Source organism: Bos indicus, chromosome 15 (genome assembly GCF_029378745.1).
Source record: "Bos indicus isolate NIAB-ARS_2022 breed Sahiwal x Tharparkar chromosome 15, NIAB-ARS_B.indTharparkar_mat_pri_1.0, whole genome shotgun sequence".
NCBI lineage: Eukaryota > Metazoa > Chordata > Mammalia > Artiodactyla > Bovidae > Bos > Bos indicus.
This window is the reverse complement of record NC_091774.1, coordinates 62,757,515-62,775,585: the sequence shown is the minus strand read 5'-3', so window position 1 is coordinate 62,775,585 and position 18,071 is coordinate 62,757,515. Positions and strand designations below refer to the sequence as shown.

General features: G+C 38.0%; 1 protein-coding gene across 17 annotated transcripts in view; it reads left to right on the top strand.

Moving 5' to 3' along the window:
- IMMP1L (inner mitochondrial membrane peptidase subunit 1) overlaps positions 1-18,071 on the top strand; it is a 77,131-nt gene that overhangs the window by 2,857 nt on the left and 56,203 nt on the right. For 4 of the 17 annotated variants that reach the window (XR_011560623.1, XR_011560622.1, XM_070767625.1 and 1 more), the window contains exons 2-4: positions 7,247-7,294; positions 10,228-10,329; positions 16,310-16,422. The exons of 1 other annotated variant lie outside the window; for it this stretch is intronic. Coding sequence is in view for 8 of the 16 variants with exons in the window: in XM_070767625.1 (XP_070623726.1) it covers positions 7,247-7,294; positions 10,228-10,329; positions 16,310-16,422 (263 nt within the window). In the remaining 8 variants the exon portion in view is untranslated. Of the gene's footprint in view, positions 1-7,246; positions 7,295-10,227; positions 10,330-14,229; positions 14,305-16,309; positions 16,423-18,071 lie in introns of all 17 variants that reach the window. 12 more of the 17 variants (XM_070767633.1, XM_019974940.2, XM_070767631.1 and 9 more) reach the window with 5 other exon arrangements.

Genomic DNA, 18,071 nt, shown 5'->3' with positions numbered 1-18,071 from the left:
AGTTGTTGGCAATTTGATCTCTGGTTCCTCTGCATTTTCTAAATCCAGCTTGAACATGTGGAAGTTCTCTGATCATGTACTGTTGAAGCTTGGCTTGGAGAATTTTGAACATTACTTTGCTAGCATGTGAGATGAGTGCAATTATGTGGTAGTTTCAGCATTCTTTGGAATTATGTTTCTTTGGGATTGGAATGAAGACTGACCTTTTCCAGTCCTTTGGCCATTACTGAGTTTTCCAAATTTACTGGCATATTTAGTGCAGCACTTGCACAGCCTCATCTTTTAGAATTTGAAATAGCTCAGCTGGAATTCCCTCACCTCCACTAGCTTTGTTCATAGTGATGCATCCTAAGGCCCACTTGACTTGTCATTCCAGGATGTCTGGCTCTAGGTGAGTGATCACACCATCATGGTTATCTGGGTCATGATGATCTTTTTTGTGTAGTTGTTTTGTGTGTCTTGCCACCTCTTCTTAATATCTTCTGCTTCTGTTAGGTCCATACCATTTCTGTCCCTTATGGTGCCCATTTTTGTGTGACATGTTTCCTTGGTATCTCTTAATTTTCTTCAAGAGATCTCTAGTCTTTCCCATTCTATTGTTATCTTCTATTTCTTTGCATTAATCACTGAGAAAGGCTTTCTTACCTCTCCTCGCTTTTCTTGGAACTCTGCAATCAGGTGGAATCATCTCTCCTTTTATCATTTGCCTTTCACTTCTTTTCTTTTCTCAGCTATTTGTAAGGCCTCCTCAGATAACCATTTTGCCTTTATGTATTTCTTCTTGGGGATGGTCTTGATCATCGCCTCCTGTACAATGTCATGAACCTCTGCCATAGCTCTTCAGGCATTCTGTCTATCAGATCTAATCCCTTGAATCTATTTGTCACTTGCAGTAAATCATCAAATGATTTAGGTCATACCCAAATCGTCTGGTGGTTTCCCCACTTTCTTCAATATAAGTCTGAATATGGCAATAAGGAGTTCATGATCTGAGCTACTGGCAGCTCCTGGTCTTATTTTTGCTGACTGTATATAGCTTCTCCATCTTTGACTACAAAGAGTATAATCAATCTGATTTTGGTGTTGACCATCTGGTGATGTTCATGTGTAGAGTTGTCTCTTGTGTTGTTTGAAGAGGGTGTTTGCTATGACCTGTGCATTCTCTTGGCAAAACTCTGTTAGCCTTTTTCCTGCTTCATTTTCTACTCCAAAGCTAAATTTGCCTGTTACTCCAGGTATCTCTTGACTTCCTATGTTGGCATTCCAGTCCCCTGTGATGAAAAGGACATCTATTTTTGGTGTTAGTTCTAGAACGTCTTGTAAGTCATCATAGAACCATTCAGTTTCAGCTTCTTTGGCTTTAGTGGTTGGGACATAGACTGGATTACTGTGATATTGAATGATTTGCTTTGGAAACGAACAGATCATTCTGTCATTTTTGAGACTGCACCCAAGTACTGCAGTTTGTACTCTCTTGTTGACTATGAGGGCTGCTCCATTTCTTCTAAGAGATTCTTGCCCAGGGTGGTAGATATAATGGTCATATGAGTTAAATTGGTCCATTTGCTCATTCCAGTTCATTTTAGTTCAGTGATCCCTAAAATGTCAATATTCATTCTTGCCATTTCCTGTTTGACCACTTCCAACTTACTGTGATAAGTATTCCAGGTTCCTATGCAATATTGGTCGTTATAGCATCAGGCTTGACTTCTGTTAGCAGCCATATACACAACTGTGCATTGTTTTTGCTTTGGCTCCGTCTCTTTATTCTTTCTATAGATATTTCTCTATCCTTCTCCCTTAGCATATTGTGCACCTGGGGAGTTCATTTTTCAGTATCCTATCTTTTTGCCTTTTCATACTGTTCATGGGGTTCTCAAGGCAAGAATACTGAAGTGGTTTGTCATTCCCATCTCCAGTGGACCATGTTTTGTGAGAACTCTATACCGTGACCTGTCTTGCATGGCCCTGCACAGCAAGGCTCATATTTCATTGACTTAGACAAGGCTGTGATCCAAGTGATCAGTTTGGTTAGTTTTCTGAAATTGTGGTTTCCATTTTTGTCTGCCCTCTGATGGATAATGTTCATAGATAGATGACTCAATATTTTCAGTGTCAGTTCTTCCATAATTGATTCGTAGATTTCATGCAGTCCCAGTTAAAATCCCAGCATGTTATATCATGGATATTAACAGACTGGTTCTATAGTTTATACCGAAAGACAGAAGATCTAGAATAGCAAACACAATATTGAAGAACAGAGATGTAGTACTGACACTACCTGACTTCAAGACTTACTGTAAAGTATTAGTGGAGCAGCATACAGAATCCAGAAATAGACCCACATGAATATAGTGAACTGATCTGAGACAAAATGAGCAAAAGCAACACAGTGGAGCAAAGATAGTCTTTGCTTTGTAGCAGTCAGTCATATACATGCAAAAATAAATAAGTAAATAAATCTTGACACAGACTTTACTTCAGAAAAATTAACTCAAAATGAATCACATACATACATGTAAAATAAACTATAAAACTCATGTAGGATAACATCAGAGAAAATGTAGCTTACCTTGGGGATGGCAATGACTTTTTAGATACACCAAAGACATCATCTGTAAAAGAAGGAGTAGATAGGTTGGACTTCATTAAAATTAAAAACTTCTGCTGTGGGAAGGACAGTATCAAGAGAATGAGAAGACATGCCACAGACTGGGAGAAGATAATTGCGAGGACACACTTGATAAAGGGCTGTTATCCAAAATATACAAAAGTCATACTCTTAGCATCTGTTGTTGTTAGTCAGTTGCTCAGTCCTGTCCAGCTCTTTGAGACCCCATGGACTGCAGCATGCCAAGCCTCAGTCCTCCACTATTTCCCAGAGTTTGCTCAAATTCGTGTCCTTTCAGTCTGTGATGCTGTCTAACCATCCTCTGCTGCCCCCTCTTTCTTTTGCCTTCAATTTTTTCTACCATCAAGGTCTTTTCCATTGAGTCAGCTTTTTGCATCAGGTGGTCCAAGTATTGGAGCTTCAGCATCAAACCTTCCAATGAATATTCAGATCTGATTTCCTTTAGGATTGATTGGTTTGGTCTCCTTCCAGTCCAGGGGACTCTACAGAGTCTTCTCCAGCACCACAATTGAAAAGCATCAATTCTTCAGTGCTCAGTCTTCTTTATGGTCCAACTCTCACATCTGTGCATGACCACTGGAAAAACCATAGCTGTGACTATATAGACATTTGTTGGCAAAGTGATGCCTCTGCTTTTTAATACACTGTGCAGGTTTGTCATAACTTTTCTTCTAAGGCATAGCATCTTTTAATCTCATGATTGCAGTCACCATCTGAGTGACTTTGGAGCCCAAGAAAATAAACCCGTTGCTTCCACTTTTCCCCCTTCTATTTGTCATGAAATGATGGAACTGGATGCCAGATCTTAATTTTTGAATGTTAAGTTTCAAACCATCTTTTTCACTGTCCTCTTTCATACTCATCAAGAGGCTCTTTCAGTTCAATTCAGTCATGTTTGACTCTTTGCTGTCCCATGGACTGCAGCACACCAAGCCTCCCTGTCCATCACCAACTCCAGGAGTTTACTCAAACTCACGTCCATTGAGTTGGTGATGCCATCCAACCGTCTCATCTTCTGTCGTCCCCTTCTCCTCCCACCTTCAGTCTTTCCCAGAATCAGAGTCTTTTCTAATGAATCAGTTCTTTGCATCAGGTGGGTGAAGTATTGGAGTTTCAGCTTCAGCCTCAGTCCTTCCAGTGACTATTCAGGAGTGATTTCCTTTAGGATGGACTGGTTGGATCTCCTTGCAGTCCAAGGGACTCTCAAGAGTCTTCAACATCACAGTTCAGAAGCATCAATTCTTCAGCACTCAGCTTTCTTAATAGTCCAATTCTCACATCCATACGTGACTTCTGGAAAAATCATAGCTTTGACTAGACGGACCTTTGTTGGCAAAGTAATGTCTCTGCCTTTTAATATGCTGTCTAGGTTGGTCATATCTTTTCTTCCAAGGAGCAGACATCTTTTAGTTTCATGGCTGCACTCACCATCTGCAGTGATTTTGGAGCCCCCCAAAATGAAGTCTGTCACTGTTTCCACTGTTTCCCCATCTATTTTCCATGAAGTGATGGGACCAGATGCCATGTTCTTAGTTTTTTGAATGTTGAGTTTTAAAGAAGCTCTTCGTTCCTCTTCATTTTCTCCCGTTGGAGTGGTATCATCTGCATATCTGAGGTTATTGATATTTCTCCTGGCAGTCTTGGTTCCGGCTTGGGATTCATACAGCCCAGCATTTTGCATGATATACCCTTCATGGAAGTTAAATAAGCAGGGTGACAATATATAGCCTTGTACTCCTTTCCCAGCTTTGAACCAGTCAGCTGTTCCATGTCCGGTTTTAACTGTTGCTTCTTGACCCGATGACAGGTTTCTTAGGAGACAGGTAAGGTGTTCTGGTACTTCCATCTTTTAGAACTTTCCTTGGTTTGTTGTGATCTACACAGTCAAAAGCTTTAGTGTAGTCAGTGTAGCAGAAGTAGATGTTTTTCTGAAATTCTCTTTCTTTCTCCATGATCTAAGGAATGTTGCAATTTGATCTCTTCCTCAGCCTTTTCTAAATCCAGCTTGTACCTCTGGACATTCTCAGTTCATGTACTACTGAAACTTTGCTTGAAGGATTTTGGGCATAACTTTGCTAGCATGTGAAATGAGGGCAACTGTAGGGTAGTTTGATCAGTCTTTGGCATTACCCTTTTTTGAAATTGGAATGAAAACTGACCTTTTCCAATCTTGACTTATTGAGTGCAGCACTTTCACAGCATCATCTTTTAGGGTTTTAAATAACTCAGCCGGAATTCCGTCACTTCCACTAGCTTTGTTTGTAATAGTGCTTCCTGAGGCCCACTTGACTTCACACTCTAGGATGTCCAGCTCTAGGTGAGTGACCACACTGCTGTGGTTATCCAGGTCATTGAGACCTTTTTTGCATAGTTCTTCTGTGTATTCTTGCCATCTGTTCTTAATGTCTTCTGCTTCTTTTAGGTCCTTGCCATTTCTGTCCTTTATGAGGCCCATCTCTGCATGAAATGTTCCCTTGATTTCTCCAGTTTTCTTGAAGAGATTTCTAGTCTTCCCCATTCTGTTGTTTTTCTCTGTATATTTGCATTGTTCATTTAAGAAGGCCTTATTGTCTCTCCTTTTTGTTCTCTGGAACCCTGCCTTCAGTTGGGTATATCTTTTCCGTTTCTTCCTTGCCTTTCACTTTTCTTCTTTCCGCAGTTATTTGTAAAGCTTCCTCAAATAACCACTTTGCCTTCCTGCATTTCTTTTTCTTTAGGATGGTTTTGATCACTGCTTTCTGTACAGTGTTATGAACCTCCATCCATAGTTCTTCAGGTACTCTGTCTACCAGATCTAATCTTGTCACCTCCACTGTGAAGTCATGTAGAATTTGATTTAGGTCATACCTGAATGGCCTAGTGGTTTTCCCTATTTTCTTCAATTTGAGCCTGAATTTTGCAATAAGGAGTTCATGACCTGAACCACAGTCAGCTCTTGATCGTGTTTTTGCTGATCATATAGAGCTTTTCCATCTTCAACTGAAAAGAATATAGTTGATTTGGGTATTGACTGGTGTTATTGAATATCTTTTCATGTGTTTGTTGGCTATTTGTCTGTCTTTGGAGAAATATCATTTAGGTCTTCCGCCTATTTTTTTTTTTTTTTTTATGTTGAGCTGCATGAGCTGTTTGTATATTTTGGAGATTGTTTTCTTTTCCCTTGCTTCACTTGTGAATACTTTTTCCCATTCTGAGGGTTAACTTTTCATCTTGTTTGTGGTGTCTTCCACTGTCTGCCCTTTGTGCTCCCCCATGATCCCCTAATGTTGCTGTTTTGTCCCAGCAGACTTCCCCCACCATGAGGTGATTTTTCTTGGTGCAGGAACCTCTCCTTACCTTCAGCTTCCCACCAGGGGTGCTGGTCTCTTTTTTAATCCCTTCCTTCTGTCTGTCTGTCTGTTTCCTACCCAAGAAAAGGATTTTTCTTGTCCTGTTAGGTATCCGAAGTCTTCCATTAATGTTCAGCAGGAGCTCTGTGAGAAATTTCCGTTTGTAGACGTATCCTTGATGTACTTGTGAGGAGACATGAATTCTGTGACGTGTTTCACCATCTTGACTGCCTGCCCCTTGATTGTAGCACTTTTAGAAGCAAGAATTAAAATATAGCTGTAGTGGTCTATAATAATTTCCAGGTAAACCCTGCCAGGTACCGCTTCCTGTGTTGATGGAAATATTGTATATCTACACTGACCGGTATAATAGCCATTAAATACATTTGATGTTTGAATACTGGTAATGTGGCTGCTATGACTGAGAGCTGAATTTTTAATTTTGTTTTAATTATTTAAATTTAAAAGCTACTTTTTACCAAGTTGCTGCTATATAACTCTAAATCAATATTTAGCAAAATTTTTCTATGAAAACCAAATAGTAATTATTTCAGGCTTTGCAGATCATATGGTCCTTGTTGCAACTACTTAGCACTGTGGTTGTAGCAAAAAAGCAACTTTAGACAATATATAAATAAATGAACATGACTGTGTTCCAGTAAAACCTTATTTGCTAAAATAGAGTGAGCAGGATTTGGTTTATTGGGCCCTAGTCTCACAACCTCTGCTCTACATCAAAGACGTGTCTAAGGATCTATTTATTTTTCTTCACCTGCTGTTCTCTGGATCCTTTGCATTGTTTTTCCTTATGTGTGTGTGTGTATGTGTGTTTTTTGGATGGGAGAAAGTAGTGTTTTCCTATAACATTTTAGAGAGATCATTACCCTCTTTGGGTTATTTTTCTGTATTTCTTCAACTTTGGTTTCAAATTTTATGTTTTTTGTATATATGGGGAAGGTGGTGGTGCACTGGCATTGTTTTAAATTTCTTTAAATTCTCATCTTTGTTCTTTTAATTCTGCTCTTTTATATACCCATTGTCTCTTAAATACAATATCTTACCTAATATCTCTAAAGGTGTTAAATACAATTATTTTCTTTTCCTACATGAATTACCTCTGATTTCTCCAGAGTTACTTGTTCTGTGTTTCATCATGGGCCTTCTTTTTCATTCTTGTGATTTTCTTAAATGTTGGTGATCTTTAGTTGTTCATTTGTGTTGATATATGATCAGTTGAATAATATAGATAACTAAAATGGACTTTTTTCTTATTTTGTTTTTTTAGCAAATCTTTACCCTAACTGGAAAGAATCCTGATGGAAATTCCTTGTGGGTAGGTAGGACTTAGTTGTTGTTGTTTAAAGCATGTTGATTTATAGTAATATATTAGTTTCAGTGTATAATACAGTGATTCAGTATTTTATAGATTATTCTCTATTAAATTTATTATAAAATATTGGCTATATTTCCTTACTGTTCAATATATCCTTGTAGCTTCTCTACTTTATCCCCAGTAGTTTATACCTCTTAATCCCCTACCCCTGTTTTCCCTTATCCCAACCCCTCCGCACTAGTAACCACTAGTTTATTCTCTATATCTGTGAGTCTATTTCCATTTTGTTGTGTTCATTCACTTTACTTTTAAATTTCACATTTATTGATAACATACAGTATTTATCTTTCTCTGTCTGACTTATTTCATTAAGTAAAATACACTCCTGGACCATTTATGTTGTCGCAAATGGCAAAATTGCAGTTTTATATCTTCCTTATCCATTCCTCTGTTGATTGAGACTTACATTGCTTTCTTATATTGACTATTGTAAATAATCTTGCTATGAGCAATGCAAAATGGAAACGGTGACAGACTTTAGTTTCTTGGGCTCCAAAATCACTGTGGATGGTGACTGCAGCCATGAAATTAAAAGACGCTTGCTCCTTGGAAGAAAAGTTATGACCAACCTAGACAGCATATTAAAAAGCAGAAACATTACTTTGCCAACAAAGGTCCATCTAGTCAAAGCTATGGTTTTTCTAGTCATGTGTGGATGTGAGAGCTGGACTGTGAAGAAAGCTGAGTGCCTAAGAATTGATGCTTTTAAACTGTGTTGTTGGAGAAGGCTCTTGAGAGTCCCTTGGACAGCAAGGAGATCCAACCAGTCCATCCTAATAGAAATCAGTCCTGAATATTCATTTGAAGGACTGATGCTGAAGCTGAAGCTCCAATACTTGGGCCACCTGATGTGAAGAATCGACTCATTGGAAAAGACCCTGATGCTGGGAAAGATTGAAGGCAGGAGAAAAAGGGAACGACAAAGGATGAGATGGTTGGATGGCATCACCCACTCGATGAACATTAGTTTGAGCAAGCTTCAGGAGTTGGTGATGGACAAGGAGTCCTGGCATGCTGCAGTCCATGGGGTCGCAAAGAGATGGACATGACTGAGTGACTGAACTGACTAATGAGCAATGGGGTGCATATATCTTTTCAAATTGTGTGTTTTTGGTTTCTTTGAATATATATCCAGGAGTGGAATTGCTGGATCTTATAGTTCTATTTTAAGTTTTTTGAGGAATCTCCATACTGTTTTCCATAATGACTGTAGCAGTTTACATTCTCCCCACCAGCATATGAGAGTTCCCGTTTCTCAAACTCCTACATTTGTTATTTGTGGTTTTTTTGGTGATAGCCTTTTTGACAGTTGTGAGGTGATATCTCGTGGTTTTGACGGACATTTTTCTTATAATTACTCATATTGAGCATCTTTTCTTGTGCCTGTTGGTCATCTGTATGTCTTCTTTCAAAAAATATCTATCAGATCATCTTTGCATTTAAAATATTGGGTTGTTTGGGTTTTTTTTGTTTTTATTTTGAATTGTTTAAGCTGTTTATATAGTTTGGATATTAACCCCTTATCAGTCATATCATTTGCAAATATTTTCTCCAATCTAGTAGATTTTCTTTTTGTTTTGTCAATGATTTCCTTTGCTCTGTAAAAGCTTTTAAGTTTAATTAGATCCAATTTGTTTATTTTTGCTATTGTTCCATTTGCTTTAGGAGACAGATCTAAAAAATATCACTGCAATTTATGTCAAACTGTGTGTTGCTGTTTTCTTCTAGGAGTTTTGTGGTTTCTGGTCTTAGATTTAGGTCTTTTATTTATTTTGATTTTATTTCTGTATATGGTATGGGAAAATGTTCAGATTTCATTCTTTTACGTGTATCTGTTCCTGTTTTCTCAACATCACTCTATAAGAGACTGTTTTTTTCTCCATTGTATGTTCTTAGCTCCTTTGTTATTTTATTTGTTGTTTTATTGGTTAACCATAGATATGTAGGTTTATTTCTGGGATCTCTGTTATGTTCCATTGATATATAGTTTTGTTTTGGTGCCAGTACCAAACTGTTTTGATTACTGTAGCTGTGTAATATAGCGTGAAGTCAGTGAGTGTGATACCTTCATCTGTTCTTTTTTTGTTGAGGTTGCTGCGGCTGTATAGGGTCTTTTGTGGTTCCATATAAATTATGGAGTTCTCTGTCCCAGTTTTGTGAAAAATATCATGAGTGTTTTGATAGGGATTGCACTAAATCTGTAGGTTCCTTTGGGTATGGGTAGGACTGACTTATTGATATGTTTTGATCGAGGTGGATAAGCAGAGAACAAACAGATAGGACAGGCCTTTTTCTAATAGCCTGGTAAGGAGGCTCCTATCCTAGATTTTCAACCACCATACTTTCATTCACCTAACTTCCTCTCAGGAAGGTTAAACCATTTTTATCCTCCTCAAATATTGATTCAGCCCTTGCTACAGGAAGAAAAGTTCCATCTTTCCTAAACATCCTGTGCATGTAGTTGGCCAGGTGTCAGCATGCTTTTTAGGAAACCAAATAGTAAGTATTTTAGGTTTTGCAGGCCACATGTCCTCTTTCATCCCTTTTTAACACTACCATTAAATGCAATTTTATATTAAAAAATGAGTACAGCTGTGTCTTAATGCTTTGCTTATGAAAATTAAAATTTGAATTTCATATAGTTTTAACGTGTCACAAAATATCTTTGTTTTCTTTGAGCCATTTGAAAGTATAAAAACCAGTCTTAGTTTGCAGGGTATACAACAGCAGAGGGTAGCCTGGAAAATCTGCCCTGTGAACCATAGTTTACTAAACACTATGCCAGACTGCTTCTTTTTGTCATGTTCTACCTGTCACTCTTTTAGAAAGTTTTCAGAATCTCTAATATGTTGATGCTTTTCACTCCCTCTTAGTGGTCTAAGGCTCAGCCTTTTATTCTCCTCAGACCTTCAATGAAGTGGATGAGGTCTGCCCACATGAGGAAGGACAGTCTACTTAGTCTACAGATTCACATGGTAATGTCATCCAAATACACCCTTACAGTAACACCCAGAATAATGTTTGATCAAATATCTTGACCACCTGATGCAAAGAACTGACTCACTGGGAAAGACCCTGATGCTGGGAAAGATTGAAGGCACAGGGAGAAGGCGATGACCGAGGATGAGATGGCTGGATGGTATCACTGATTTGATGGACATGAGTTTGAGCAAACTTCTGGAGTTGGTGATGGACAGGGAGGCCTGGCGTGTTGCAGTACATGGGGTCATAAAGAGTCAGACATGACTGAGTGACTGAATTGAACTGAACTGAACGGAAATACCTTGACGCTGCATGGCCCAGTCAAGTTGACATGTAAAATTAACTGTCATTGTCGTATAGCTAGTAAATGATAGAGCTCGGTTTCACAACAGTAATGAACTGTGTCATGACAAAATTCAGGCTTTTATTTACTGTTTGTAACTAGGCCCAAACTCAGCATTCATATCCTTCTAAATTAGTCCTTTATTTAGCCAATTTACAGTTGGATATTTGCCTAAGCAATGAGGCATATTTGTCTTGATAAAATGAGTAAATTCAGAGAAAGCAGTATGGTTAGAGACTGTGATATGAAATAATGGATAGTAAGTGGGACATATTTAACTCAGAGATGAATGATTTTGAGTTGAAGAAGACCTATCTTAACCTTGTGAAAGAGAAATTAGATCCCTTTGTTTTTCCAGAGCGTAGAAATATCATTTTCAACTCAGATTAAAGAGCTTTCTATCAGAGTTGTCCAGCACTGAATTAAGATTTTTAATCATTAAAAAGTATTTTCTTTTAAAAATCTTTTGGATTTTAAGGGTATGATCTTACCTTTTGTATTTTTTCATTCCCCAAAATGGAGGGTTAAAAACAAGTTAAACTCTGTGTTGTATTACAGTTTTGTCATTTTCTAGAATGAAAGATTTGAAATTAATTTTGTAGTCTGCTTGATATTCTAAGATTTTTTTTAAAAAAATTGAAGAGCAAGTCATGCTTCCTTTTTCTATTTTGTTTTATTTTGTTTAGTTGCTAAGTTGTGTCCAACTCTTTATGACCCCATGGACTGCAGCATGCCAGGCTCTTTTTCTATTAACATTTCCTAAATAAACTCAGACCACCTGACCTGCCTCTTGAGAAACCTATATGCAGGTCAGGAAGCAACATTTGAACTGGACATGGAACAAAAGACTGGTTCCAAAAAGGAAAAGGAGTACATCAAGGCTGTATACTGTCACCCTGCTTATTTAACTTCTGTGCAGAGTACATCATGAGAAATGCTGGGCTGGAAGAAGCACAAGCTGGAATCAAGATTGCCGGGAGAAAAATCAATAACCTCAGACATGCAGATGACACCACCCTTATGGCAGAAAGTGAAGAGGAACTAAAAAGCCTCTTTGATGAAAGTGAAAGTGGAGAGTGAAAAAGTTGGCTTAAAGCTCAACATTCAGAAAACTAAGATCATGGCACCTGGTCCCATCACTTCGTGGGAAATAGATGGGGAAACAGTGGAAACAGTGGCAGACTTTATTTTTTTGGGCTCCAAAATCACTGCAGATTGTGACTGCAGCCGTGAAATTAAAAGATGCTTACTCCTCGGAAGGAAAGTTATGACCAACCTAGATAGCATATTGAAAAGCAGAGAGAGACATTACTTTGCCAACAAATGTCCATCTAGTCAAGGCTATGGTTTTTCCTGTGGTCATGTATGGATGTGAGAGTTGGACTGTGAAGAAAGCTGAGCACTGAAGAATTGATGCTTTTGAACTGTGGTGTTGGAGAAGACTCTTGAGAGTCCCTTGGACAGCAAGGAGATCCAACCAGTCCACCCTAAAGGAGATCAGTCCTGGGATTTCTTTGGAAGGAATGATGCTAAAGGTGAAACTCCAGTACTTTGGCCACCTCATGCCAAGAGTTGACTCATTGGAAAAGACTCTGATGCTGGGAGGGGTTGGGGGCAGGAGGAGAAGGGGACGACAGAGGATGAGATGGCTGGATGGCATCACTGACTCGATGGACATGAGTTTGAGTGAACTCCGGGAGCTGGTGATGGACAGGGAGGCCTGGTGTGCTGTGATTCACCGGGTCACAAAGAGTCGGACACGACTGAGCGACTGAACTGAACTGAACTGAAATAAACTCATATGAAAGTAATGAATTACTGTCATATATGATGATCATTTTCCCTCACTGAACTTTCGAATTGTTCAATTTAGAGCTTAGCAGTTCAGTTAAATATAAGTTTAAGTTAAATAAGCATATAAGTTAAATAAGCAGAGTGACAGTATACAGCCTTGACGTACTCCTTTTCCTATTTGGAACCAGTCTGTTGTTCCATGTCCAGTTCTAACTGTTGCTTCCTGACTTGCATATAGGTTTCTCAAGAGGCAGGTCAGGTGGTCTGGTATTCCCATCTCTTTCAGAATTTTCCATAGTTTATTGTGATCCACACAGTCAAAGGCTTTGGCATAGTCAGTAAAGCAGAAATAGATGTTTTTCTGGAATTCTCTTGCTTTTTTCCATGATCCAGCAGGTGTTGGCAATTTGATCTCTGGTTCCTCTGCCTTTTCTAAAACCAGCTTGAACATCTGGAAGTTCACGGTTGACGTATTGCTGAAGCCTGGCTTGGAGAATTTTGAGCATTACTTTACTAGCGTGTGAGATGAGTGCAATTTTGCGGTAGTTTGAGCATTCTTTGGCATTGCCTTTCTTTGGGAGTGGAATGAAAACTGACCTTTTCCAGTCCTGTGGCCACTGCTGAGTTTTCCAAATTTGCTTATCAGTAGCCCGGTCTTAATTCTCCTAATTGAAATCAGTATGTTAACCTTCTTAGCTGACTCAAGATCTTGGTCCCTTTTTTCATAGGTAAAAAGCTTTTTGTGATAAAAGTATGCATGTGTGCTTAGTCGCTCAGTCGTGTCCAACATTTTGCAACTCCATGGACAGTAGCCTGCCAGGCTCCTCTGTCCCTGGGGATTCTCCAGGCAGCAGTAACTGAAGTAGGTTGCCATGCCGTCCTCCAGGGGATCTTCCCAACCCAGGGATCGAACCTGGGTCTCCTGTTGAAGTCCTTTAATGGACCAGAACCTGGTGGTCCAGAGTTAACGATTAGAAAGTAAAAGAGAGAGTGAAAGAGGCTGATATTCCTTGGTTTATGCAGAAAACAAATAAAGCCCTTTGACACAGGGCTTGCACTGCTACATGTAGGCACCAGGCACCCTCTCGAGGGGGGGTGAAGGCACAGTTTGCCTTCTCGAGAGGGTCTTAGAAGCCTGTGCAAGAAAGTGAGCTCAGTGGGCCTGTGCGCTCCAAAGAATTAGCCTGAGAGAGAGAAGGAAAGAAGGACACGGGGACCCGAGCTCTGATGGAGCGAAGGTGTTTTATTCAACATAGTGTGGTTGTATATACTGTCTTACAAGGTAGCTATTTTCAGCAGAGATAAAAATCAAAAGTCCAGACTTACAAATTATCATAAGGCAATCCATATCAAAGAGAGAGGGTTGTAAATAATCACTTTTACCATATGGTTCATAAAAAGGAAGAGGGTCGTAAATAGTTACTTATCACCATATGGAAAAACTAATGAAGGAAATGCATGCATTCTTCAGCCCCAGGAGTAGTTTGCTACTCCACTTAATTCCTGAATATTCAGGAATTAATAAGGGACAGGATTCATGACAGATCGAAAACAGCACACAGGAACACAGGAATCCTCCTGTTAAATGCTTCCTGACATTCTCCCACATTGCAGGTGGATTCTTTACCATCTGAGCCACCAAGGAAGCCCCAAAATACATAATACAAAATTTATTATTATAATCATTTTAAAGTGTGCAGTTCAGTGGCATTAGCTATATTTATGATGTGTAAACACTGTCACTGTCTTTTCCCAGAACTTTTTCATTATCCCAAATGGAAACACTTTACTCATTGAGCAGTAACTTCCCACGCCATCACTGCAGTCTCTGGTAACTTTATATTTCCTGTCTCTGTGAGTTTGCCTGTTTACATACCTCACATAAGGAATCATGTAATATTTGTTCTTTGTTAACATTTGCATGTTTTTCACTTAGCAGTGTTTCCATCATATAGCATGTATCAGACTTCACTCCTTTTTATGGCTGTGTAATATTTCATTGTGTGTATATAGCACGTTTTGTTTATCCATACAGCTGTTGGCAGACACTTGTCCTGGTTCCATCTTTTTGCCTATTATGGATAATGTATGAATGTTGGAGTTTGAGTATCTGTTAGAGTTTGTTTAGGTATATACCTAGGAGCAGAATTGCTGAATTATATGTTTAACTTTGTGAAGAACTGCCAGTGTGTTTTCCACAGTGACTTAACCATTTGCCTTCCTTCCAGCAATACACAGAGGTTCCAATTTCTCTTATGTCCTAGCAACTTTGGCTCTTTATTGGGTGATAGCCATTCTAATGAATTTGAAGTTGTATCTCATTTGTGGTTTTGATTTGCATTTTCCTAATAATTTGTGATGTTAACCTTTTTTGCAGTCTAGACACACGAAAAATTTTCTAAGTCATCAAGTAATGATTTCTTTTTGCTTAACTTCCTCAATTTATCTCCTTTTCTTCTTTATCCTTCCTCAGTTTATTACCCTCTCTTTCACATTTTACCATAAGCAGCAAGGAGAAAGCCGTACATGCCTTCAATATTTTGCTTGGAAATTTCAACCAAATATCCAGGTTTATCTCCTTTTCACACAATATTAGAATACATTTCAGTTTTGCTACATTATAACAAAGACTGCCTTTCCTGTCCTGTTCAATAATGTCTCATTCCATTTTTGAGACTTCACCAGAAACCCCTTCAGTGTTCCTATTTCTGGATCATTCTGTTCCTGACACATATATTCTCTAAGATGATGGAGAATCTACCTATTTGCTTCTTTCTGCACATTCACCAGAATCTCCTTAATATCTTTGTTTCTACCAGCAATCAAATCATTTTCTCTCATGTCATTTTCTCTGAAGAAAACAGTAGGATTATTTATTACATTTCAAGTAAATGTTATTTGTATTACATAAACTACTTTATTATGTATATATATTTCAAGGTAAATATTCATATGTTATCTTTTTCTAATGGCAAAAATTTGGTTTTTAGTGTAAACAATGAAATTTTGCATGTAAACACACATAAGGCAAACTATTTAATGTTTCAGGTAAAAGTGGTGATACATTAGGATTCCCTGGTGCTTCAGTGTTTAAGACTCCACACTCTCAATGCAGGGGGCACAGGTTTAGTCTCTGGTCTGGGAACTAAGATCCTGCATGCTGCATGGTGTGGCCTAAAAAAAAAGAAAAAGAAAGTGGTGATACATTATTTCCTCAGTCATAAGAACTGACGTGGAGTTGTTATCATTGAATATGAGGCAGGTTTTGACATCTAGAATATCAAACATAATATGTTTTGCCTTTGACATATTGTGACTGGTCATAGAATTTTTTTACAGTATCATGTGCATTCCTCATATTCAGTAAATATCTGGCTAATCAATCTTAACATACCAGCATTACAGGCTACTTCTCTGTTGCCTTTTCATTCTTAAAATTAACCCTAGATACTCATTCATGCTGACATGCAGAAATGAATGTCATATCCTCTCTATAACCTGCAAATTGTTTAGAAGGGCTTGATATATCAGCACTGTGTATGGTTGGTTTAACAACTGTAAGTCCTTGACCACACTTTTCTCTGGTGATTGACATATTATGTCATCCACTGACCTTCTTCGTCTACTTAAATTCTCTGGTAAATAAAATAATATTCTGCTTTTTAAAATCACTTGACCCAAAGTGTCATTGAATATCTGACTTCCAAATCCGATTGATCCACTAAGGAAGATGGCACTTTAGTAACTGAGAGACATTTAGTCATATTATGTACTAATTCAACTAAATATGGCTGAAAGAAATCTTTGCCTAATATAATTTTGATTTCCTGTTTTAGGAATCCTGGTACTGTGGATCACCTATATTTGCTTTGAGACATGCTTTAGATGTTTTTTTCTGGAAGCCCTGTAAATACTGTAAAAATTCAGTATATTGTTGTAAAGACCTATGGTAAGTGGGTTTTTTTCCCCCTTCATTTTCGTCTGTCCGTTTCATGTTGGCATTAAGTCTTATGGATGTTGTAATACTGCTCCCTGCTGGACATAGTGTAACTTTTTAAAGTTGGCACTTAATAGATGGGCAAATAACTGATTAGCTGGACCCAGTCTGGTGGGAAATCCTTGAGTGCATTTACACACAAAAAAACACAACAGTATATAACCAAAGCAACTCTGTTTTTATTTTGGGTGATACTGTTGTATTGATATCTGGAGCCTAATGAAAGTGCTTACAGTCTTGTTTCTAAATTTTATTATGTGTGCTTCCTGGATAGTGGCATCTAAAAGCTGTAACAAACATGTGTTAAAGGATGCTTGTAGTTGATGGAACTTTTAGGATTTCCTGATTTTTTTATTTGTGGCATGTTTTTGCAATTTATCACTTTATTATTAGTATTATCTCTTTTGTAATCATGTAATCATATAATCATTTAAATGCCCTGTATATTTGTTTTTCCAAATGTAGTATTTAAAACAGCTTCAGTATAATTTAAATTAGACACTGTTGGAACTATTTTGAGTGAGTTACCCTTAATCCACCTGTAATGCAGGAGACCCTGGTTTGATTCCTGGGTTGGGAAGATCTGCTGGAGAAGGGATAGGCTACCCACTCCAGTATTCTTGGGCTTCCTTGGTGGTTCAGCTGGTAAAGAATCTCCCTGCAATGTGGGAGACCTGGGTTTAATCCCTGGCTTGGGAAGACCCTCTGTAGAAGGGAGTGGCTCCCCATTCCAGTATTCTGGCTGAGAGAATTCCATGGACTATATGGGGTTGCAAAGAGTCGGACACGACTGAGCAACTTTCACTTTCACCCTTAATTAAATTTTATGCAGTAAACTTCAAGTGTACCTTGTTTTGTATATCCATCCTGTAATCTATTATATTTTCTAGTACACACAGTGACCCATTCACACACAGAGTGACATTGGATTGGGCCTGAAGTGTCATATCTGTGTCTGTCCTATAACGAACCCTCACAGTGAATGCAAACATAGATATTCTTAAAATTGTTTTTAAACTTGTAAGAGTTGAAAATATTTGTCTTCCTACTGTTGAGCTAAATTATTATATACTTTTGGAGTGTGGTTTGCATAAAATATAATGTAGATTTTATGCAACGTAGATTGGATAAATGAACTGGAGTAACATAGATTTTTTTTAAAGTAAGCATACATTTTCTTGAAAAGAAGGAAATGTGACAGATACAACATAGAGCTAAGCAAAGATTTAGCAGGATAACCAATCTTATGCTCTTTAATGGTCTGGTTTCTCTTTTTTTGTGGCCATTTGGAAAGCTTGTGAAATCTATTCTTAATTAGGATTCTGGAGAATTAGGCATGATAACTTATTTATTAAAATATTGCAATAAAAATTTGAAATGTAGACCAAGAAAATACAAGATTGTTAGTAAAAAAGAGGCGCCCTTTCTTCCCATTACAACTATATTATATCAGAAAGTATATCATTTTAAACCTTTTTATTATAAAATATAACACTATATAGAAACAAAAATGTATAGTAAAATGAATAAATATAAAGCAGATATTCAGTAACCATAGATCACTACTGACATCCCAGAAGCCCTTAGTATAATCTTCCTTT